A 9,479-nucleotide genomic window follows, 5' to 3' on the forward strand; every position below is an offset into this window, starting at 1 on the left:
GTGACGGTATAAACCTGGCTTTTAATTTTGCTTTGAACTTATCCCAAGTCATATCCACTTGGTCCACTCCCACAGCTTCATCACCTAACCACCACCGATTTGCTCGATCCTCCAAGAAATAGGCCCCGATATTGGCTCGTTGATCTGGTGGAACTTGAACAACACAAAATGTCTTTCCATGTTCTCAACCCAGAACTCAAGAACTCCAGGCTCAACGGAACCAGAATATGTTGGCGGGTTATGCCGCATCACAACATCAATAAAACTCCTCTATTGAGGCATCATTGCAGTTTATGGCTTCCGGAAGAAATCATGACTAGGTGCTTCTAATAGTACATACTCTGGCATATGATACTATGACTCATCAGATAAGGATCTAGCTCTGGGCCCCGAATAGCCCTACGTAAACCATCACCTCGAGAATTCGACATACTGCCCCAGACTTCCTTAATTTAATAACAACTCAAAAACACAACTAAACCAGGTATAACATTAAAGCATAAACCACATTAACATGAATGCACCCACAAAACCAAAACCTTGCCAAACAAATTCAATATCATTATTATTTTAAAAATGATTTTAATCCCAAGAGCCAAAATCTACCAAACCTAGGCTCTGATACCAACTTGTAACACCCCAAGTTGGTTCATACTGGAAATACTACCGATACACTGCATCATGAGGTCGTCACCTTTTACTTCGGGCCCCAAAATACAGTGTTAAGGCTAAAATTAACCATAAAAGCACATTATTATATAACAAAATCTGATTTATGAATATTTACAAAACACACTCCTAAACAAGAAGTTTTTCCGGTTAAAAATTTACATACTCACTCAGCCCGTCTTTCTATATCCCAAGGCGTCCCATGTCCCGTAGGTGCCATGCATACCTGAACCAAATATTTTTCTTAAAAGCAATTTACAATTGAAACCATTTTAAGAACTAACGTGAAATATGTCATGTCATACCTTTTAAAATAAAGTCTAATTTCCGTTAATCATAAAATACGTGTCATGTCATGCCAATAGTGAAATGATGCAACAAAGATATCAAACTCGACAACAATGCACATGTATATATATATACATCCGCCAAAGTGAGCAACCGGAATAACCTCGGCTCCATAATAATAGGCTCACTGCATCTGTCTAAGTGAGTAGCCGGAATAACCTCAGTCTCATAATAACAAACTCACTAGACCATCATAAAAAAATAGCCGGAAAATCCTCGGCTCAAGGAAGAACCTGATAAACCCATAATAATATAATGGTCATCCGATCACTTTCATATACCCACCATACGACTCCCACTATCAATACATGGATAGCCGAACGTTATCGCCATTAACCACAAGACGCCCCATAGTCTGTGATAGCGAAGATAGGACCCCCGCTAACTAGCCCTATTCCGTGTAATATAGTAGAATCTGTGCAATCTGGAATCACCCAAGGAAAAACCAGAAACTCTATTCCTCCTTGCGCGCCCTAACGGGATCAAGTTTGGAGTTTGACATATGATCCTAAACTATCGGTAGACCTCACTAGTAGCTACTCCAATGAGTGGAACAACATCGAACACGAATGATTAGACCAAATACGTCTCAACTACAATTGGTCTAATACCTGAATGACCGTGCGACTAAGTCACCCAGTTGTCTGACTACTATCGTCCACTATCGCCAAAGTGTTACGGTCATCGTGGTCGAATATCCTAACCCCAGATGATGCCCTCGCCTAGCACTACCGCACACGGCAACTAAACGATAGATCCATAAAATATATCCGATAAATCATGCAATATGTGTACAACATGCCAAATAAGTGAATTTACCGAAAAGGGCTGGTGAGATAGCTCACTTACCCTCATTTTCATGAATTCACCAACGCGATCAAATATGTATATCAAATATCATAAACCGTGAAGTCTCCCACATGCATACACAGACATATATATAAATATATACATGCACTGACAAAATGCTTCACATAATATCACATTAACATATTAATCAGAATCGCATTCAGCATGCATACCTAATTTCTTAAAATTATATTTAATTCCTTAATGCTTACCTCCTATCGACATTTCCTACCTTTTGCAATCTCGCTCAAATCTCCTCCAACGTACACCTGCCCCATTATTTTATCAAATCAGGTGAGCTATATTCTTATTCATAGGAGCTACCTGCTTATTTAGAAGCTAATTTCTATAATTAACTCATCGGGCTTCAAACTTTTATATTTAGTAGAATACGATATTTTAGCTATAAAACTTTTATACCTCATAATATTTATATTGCCCGATTATTAAATAAAAATATTTAAAAATATGAATATACAGGCAGGTGCAATGTACTGTCATTTTCAATTCGGCTAGGATCAATACAAAATTGTCAGAATATAACGCTAGAACTACGAATGGACTATTAACTAAAGAAATTAGTCAATTAAATAGCCAATTATGAATTTTTGAAAAATTTCTAATTTAATATCTTCAATTTCTAAATTTATATTAAAATTCATAATTAAACTCTACATATAATAAGAAATATAATACCGAAGTCAAAATTAAAATCAAAATCAAACGACTAAATCTTTTTCTTTCTTTTTTTTCCTTCTTCTTGTTTATGCACATTCTGCTTCTGCGCCTGCAATGTGTTTTGTTTGCTTTGCTTTTACATACATATTATTATTATTATTATTAGTAGCAGCAGCAGTAACGTTGTTATTATTATTATTATTATTATTATTATTATTATTATTATTATTATTATTATTACCATCCTTATCATCATTATTATATTATTATATTAAATTATTATTATATATATATATTATATTTTATACTTATCTTATTGATATTTATCTGTTTAATAATTTTTTAATCATAATCAATATATATAATAGAAATAAAATTTATTTTGAAATATTAATTTTTTTATTCTAAAATATTATAAAAATATTTATTTGCTATAATAATATTATTTTATATCGTTCGAAATCGCGATATTACAAAAATACTGCCCGAATTTTATTCTATTTTATCACGTTAAAAATATCCAAAAGAATTTGTTAAATCATATTAGAATTAAAAATATCCATATGACGCAAAAGTTTTAACATAAAAAATTAAATTAGAAAAAATATCCAAAATGTTGTTACCTTACAATCACGTTTGACGAGGTGGGCGGGTCTGGTGAGGTGGGCTGGCAGCGGACCGGCTGACAAACAACAGACGACGGACGGATGAATTGTTGGCGGACGAACTTTTGGTCAGGCAGTTGGCGTGCGTGAAATGCCGACTCGTGACCGCTGGAGAATGGAGGGAAGAAATGAATTAGGGTTCCGGAGTAACCGAATTTTCTAAAAAATCACACTGATACTGTACCGAAATTTTCGATATTTTTGGTACGGTACAGTAAATCAATATTTTGGTATTTTCGGTAATTTTATCCACCCTACCATTACTCATATCCAATAAGTACAATCGAATACAATATTTCCTTCAATTATGGCAAACGAGACATCGAATGGCATGACCATAAATTTGGAAAATTCTCAAAATTTGAAATGTTGAGTTTAAACATTGGTAAAAGAAGATGCACTTTATTCACATTACTTTGAAAATTGCGTATGTTTTGATTACTTTTAGCGAAAAGAAAAAAAAAAAAAAAAGACATTAGAGGAAACTCGTATCATGCTCTAATGGGAGTCTAATGATTACATTTGTTGTGATCACATTCTTAATGTTATGTCAAATTCTTTGTTTGACATTGACCAAAATATGGAGTCGGCCAAAACATTGAATCCAAATACATGGCAAAAGATGTATAAGCAAAGAGCTCATAATAATTATAAGATAGTAGATTTTAAACATGTCATGAAGTAGTACAATAAACTTCTATGCATCATTGGTCAATTTGCTCATAATGAACTAAAAATGAATTAATCTATTGTCGTAAAGAGTATAATTAACAAATTGTCATCGACATAGAAAAAAATATAAGCATATGTAAATATAATAAAGAAGAATTGTCCTTAGTGCAAGTTGATAGCCATATGCGCATAGAAAAATATACGAGGGCACAGGAAAATATTATAGACAAGGATGTTTTGCTAGACCACCCGTGAACATGATTGAGGAGTGTCAATAGAAGAATAATTAAAGTTCAATCATAGTAAAAAATACAAGCTTTCTTATTTCAACAAAGAAATTAAAATTAGCTTGTTAAATATGTGAAAAATATGATCACCTCAAACATGACTATTGAGTTGAAAAGATAAATCCCAGTGCAATTAGTAATCATTTGGAATAATTGTGGTAATTATCCAATGAAAACTTATACAATTGACATTTCCATATATTGTACACAATATTATCAACAATACAAGATAAAATCGTTGAGTCAATACGAGATAGAGTTTTGTTAAGCAATAAGAACACAAGTGGAATGAATAGTATACAAAACTTTATACATCCAACACATATATCAATAAACTTATATTATTATATAATGGTTGTACTAGTACCAACATATACAACAAACAATAATAATAAAATCTATGAAATCTAATTATAACAATACAAGGAATACAATTAGTGACGGAATCAACCATATAAATTTCAAGGGCAAAAATATAGATTTTTTAATCGATTCAATGTTGCTTTCTTTTTAATGCATATTCGGGCAAAAAAATTTGAAAAAATTTAAATGTTATGAAAAAAATTTCAACAAAATTACATAAAATTCAATATTTTTTTATTGTTAAAAATAAAATTTAAAGACCAAAAATATAAATCAACAGACAAAATTTTTATAAATTTTTACCTTATAAAATAAAAAAAAATAGGAGAGACAAATGATTAAATAAATATATAATTTTACTATTTTTTACACTAAAATATATATATTGGGGACTAGAGGTTTAGATCAGTTGCCCCTTTAGTCCTTGTAGATCTGCCCGGTATACAATAAAATAAGTGAATTGAATACACAAGAAAAAGACAAATGAATTGCATAAAAACTAGTCCCCAATGACTACCTAAGTAGAAATCCAATTTGCACGTCTCTTCCCAAGTTATGTGATCCATCGTATTCGTACCCACACTTGTTTAACAATTCCATTCAATATTGGTGACATGCCTCATTAAAATCCCATCTCACATTATATAAGAATTCCAATATTTATTACGTTAAATATATTTTTGAAGTTTTGAAAATTTTATAAATAATAAAAAAATTGAGTTTTTAATATAATGTTTTGTAATAAAAAAATAAATATAATATAATATAATATTATATATTTTTAAAAAATTATTAATAATATAGTAAGATATATGCATAATATATGCTATACATATATCATACAAACTGACCCGCCCCGGCGTATACGTAGAATTGGATTCAATCTGTGGCACGCACAGGTTCAGGTTTCGTTTGAACCGAAAAATTAGAGAGATAGCATAGCCGGTTCAAAATTTCAAAGTCAAGTCTATCTGGGACCCTTAGTCAACACCATACGCGTTTTAATACTACTAGTATATTTCAACTTTTCCACACAAATACACAATGCATATATATTCTTCTCTTCTCCTTCTGTTTCTTTTCTTATTTATTTAATTAATTTAATAAATCAGTAAATATCATGACATCGACGTAACTAATATTTCTTAATTCCAATTCAACACATACCTCATCATCACTCCCGTCCAACTCAAATCAATTCCACCGCCGCCGATGGCCGTACCGCCGCCGCCGCGGCTGGCCGTCCTCCTCCTCCTCCTCCTCGTTTTGGTGGAGGACCACCCGTCGGAGGCTCAACAGAGCTACATCAACAAGAAGCAGCTCGATTGCAACAAAAACCACACCGCCACGCTCGGCTTCGTCTGCAACGGCGCCGCCTCTTCCTGCCCTTCTTTCCTCACTTTCCGGTCGACCCAGACCTACAACAACCCCGCCACCATCGCCTACCTCCTCTCCGCCGACGCCTCCGAGATCGCCGCCGCCAATAATATCTCCGACGTCGACCCGCTCCCTCTCGACACTCTCCTCGTCGTCCCCATCAATTGTTCCTGCTCTCAAAGGTACTACCAACACAACGCAACGTACACCCTCAAAAAGCAAGGCGAAAATTACTTCGACGTCGCCAACATCACCTACCAAGGCCTAACCGCCTGTCAGGCCATGGAAGCTCAGAATCCGTACAATTTCCAGATGCTCAACGTCGGAATGACCATCACCATTCCGCTCCGCTGCGCTTGCCCCACCCGCAATCAGACCGCTGCCGGCTTCAGCTACCTTCTCACCTACCTCATCCGTCAGGGAGAAACTTATGAATCCATCGCTACCGCCTTCGCCGGCGCCGGAGCAGACGTCGCGAGCATCCTCACCGCCAACGAGCTCTCCGCCTCCGACTTGATCTATTTCTTCACTCCACTTCTGATACCGCTCAAAATCGAACCTACAAAACAGAACATCAACGCCGTAGCTCCGCCACCGCCGCCGCGCCCCTCCGCTCCGCCTCCAAACGCACCACCTGCGCAGGGCGGCGGTTCCGATTCCAACAAGGGGATTTTCATCGGCGTTGGAATTGGAGCCTCTCTCTTACTTCTTCTCACCTCAATTTTGCTATTTTGGTTCCTCTTCTACCGCCATCGCCGCCAGCACCACAAATCTCCACCTCCGCCTCCATTACCGCCGAAGCTCATAGACGAATCCGGAGAATCGACGACTAAATCTCTCACCAGCTGGTCGTTATCGTCAGAAGGCATCCGCAGCGCCACCGAAACCCTAACGATTTACAAATTCTCAGATCTGGAAAAGGCAACACAATCCTTCTCCGAATCCAACCGAATCAACAACTCATCAGTGTACCGAGCGTCATTCAACGGCGACGAGGCGGCGGTGAAGATAATGAAAGGAGACGTGTCGCGTGAGATCAACGCGCTGAGGCTGATCAACCATTCCCGCATCCTCAGGCTCTCTGGCTTCTGCGTCCACGACGGCCTAACCTACCTTATATACGAATACGCCGAGAACGGGTCCCTCTCCGATTGGCTACACCCGGGACCCAAGCTCCAGCCCCTCCCCTGGAAACAGAGGATTCAAATTGCCTGCGACACAGCCGATGCCTTAAACTACCTACACAACTTCACCACTCCTCCTTACATCCACAAGAACCTTACAACCTCAAACATCCTTTTGGACACCACAATGAGAGCCAAGATCACAAATTTCGGCCTGTCGAGAACATTCGACGCCGGCGGCGGAGACAACGAAGCCGTTATTACAAGGCACGTCGTGGGGACGTACGGATACATGGCGCCGGAGTACGTCGAGAGTGGATTGGTTACGCCGAAATTGGATGTTTATGCATTAGGGGTAGTGATCCTCGAGCTGTTGTCGGGGAGGGAGGCCGTGGGAGGTGACCAAGCAGCGTTGGCCGAAGCCGTGGAGGAAGTGTTGGGTGCGGAGGAGAATGTGAGGGAAAAGATTCGGGATTTTATGGATCCGTTGCTTGGGGAGGATTATCCGCGGGAGCTCGCCTACCCGGCTTTGCAGCTGGCAAGGAGCTGCGTCGATCACACCATGGATGCTCGGCCTCCCGTCTCGGAGGTGTTGGCGGCTCTGTCGAAGCTTCTTAAGGCCTCGTTGCAGTGGGATCCTTCGCGCGATTCGTCGTCACTTGTGTTAGATTGAAGAGGCTGGCTGCATTAACTAGAGTCGTTCGAATTTTGTTGTATGGATGCATTAACGAGGGTAGTTCGAATTTTATTGGAGATTAAGAAATAATAGTATTTTATTAATTAGTAAAAGTGTCGAAGAGTTTTTAACATTTTTATCCTTTATCCTTTGATTTTATATATAAAGTAAATATACTTGTAATAGTATGTTTATAATTTAAATAAAAATTAAAAATATTTTAGTATTAATATATAATTATTTTTTCTAAAATAAAATATATATTTTGAAATAAGACAGAAGACAAAGTATAATTTATATTATTGGTACGTATTGTATATTTTTATACTCAGCTGAAGATTTATCTGCCACAAACTTAGGGTGTGTTTGTTTGGGGTTTGGATTTTGAGTTGAGATTTGAATAGTAAAAATTTTGAATTTGAATAGTTGTATAATGTGATATAAATAGGTGTTGATGTGATGTTTTGAATGTAAAATTGATTTTTAGTATAATATAAAAAATGAAAAATAGGTGTTTGATTTAATATTTTTGGGAAAAAAAATGGGATAACCGTGAAAATGTAATCCAATCTCCCAAACAAACACACTCCTAGAATAACAGTGAGTTATGCGCTACCAAAAAATTATTAAAATAAAAATAACACGCGTAAAATTTTCAATGAATTTTGCATTTGTGTGTATTTTTGTGACAATGGAAATGTAACGAACACATTTAACTTTGGGACGTGGAGTCTAGAGAAGTAAAAGTTAGAGCTGCTGTTCGAATATTCTTCTGTCTTAGCCATAAGTATTAAAGAAATTTTTTGAAGTTTCCTCAAACTTTCATGTCATATTTTTTCCCATCAATTAAATAAAACGATACGTATGTATTTATATTTATATAAAAATAATTAATTTTCAAATTAAAGTAAAATATATATAGCAATTAATACACATATTATTATCTGAAAATAAAAATTTATATAATACAAAATATAAAAATAATAAATAAATAAAGACAATTACTATGAAAATAAAATAAAACAAAATAAAATTTTCATTCACTATCCAAAAAAAGAATTTTCATTACCGGACCGAGATCGTAATAAATGTAAGTTTTAGTTACAATTTTCATCATAACAAAAATAGTTTTACTGGTCAATGCATTCTTTTTAGTTATTACGATAAATTTTTTGTAACAATTACAAATATTACTAAAATAGACCTAAATATAATAATTACGATTATATTCTCTAACAAATGCACATGTATTTTCATATTTTTTTCTTTTTCTTTTAATCCAAAAATTAAAAAAACAAAAACCTAAAATGTTCAGAGCGCCCGCATTCTATCGAAGTTAAGTTTTCAGTGCGATCACTAGAAAGTGTCTCCGGCGCCGACCCATCAGGTAAGTTTTCTATACATCTCACCAATGAGAATCCTCATGTTATTCAAAATTGAAATCCGATTTATTATAATTTTTTTTTTTTTCAAGAACAATTTATAGTTTCTAACACTAGGTTTTTTGCTACTCCTCTTCCTCCGTTTGCGTTCTATAGAAGTTAGGCTTCAGGTGTGATCACCGGAAAGTGTCTCCGGAGCCGACCCACTAGGTAGTTTTCCATACATCTCATCATTGAGAATCCTCATGTTGTTCGAAATTGAAACCTGATTGGTTGTAAGTTTTTTTTTTTCAAGAATAATTATTTGTAGTTTCTAGCACTAGGTTTTTTGCTACCACGCTTTAGGGCTACAACTACTCCCTTTTCTGCGCATGCATTCTATCGAAGTT

The 9,479-nt window shown here is 35.9% G+C and overlaps 1 protein-coding gene across 1 annotated transcript; it reads left to right on the top strand.

Annotated features, from left to right (window-relative positions):
* The first annotated feature begins 5,538 nt into the window (after nucleotides 1–5,538).
* On the top strand, nucleotides 5,539–7,845 carry LOC127255721 (protein LYK5). Its single transcript, XM_051281413.1, has one exon. It carries the CDS (start codon nucleotides 5,744–5,746, stop codon nucleotides 7,703–7,705), a length of 1,962 nt encoding a protein of 653 aa, XP_051137370.1. The 5' UTR covers nucleotides 5,539–5,743; the 3' UTR covers nucleotides 7,706–7,845.
* Nucleotides 7,846–9,479: the final 1,634 nt, after the last annotated feature.

Source organism: Andrographis paniculata, unplaced genomic scaffold, assembly GCF_009805555.1.
Source record: "Andrographis paniculata isolate CXL003 unplaced genomic scaffold, ASM980555v1 Contig54END, whole genome shotgun sequence".
Lineage (NCBI taxonomy): Eukaryota > Viridiplantae > Streptophyta > Magnoliopsida > Lamiales > Acanthaceae > Andrographis > Andrographis paniculata.

Coding starts and splice junctions, on each gene's coding strand:
- LOC127255721 (XM_051281413.1), top strand. CDS start 5,744: ATGGCCGTACCGCCGCCGCCGCGGCTGGCCGTCCTCCTCCTCCTCCTC.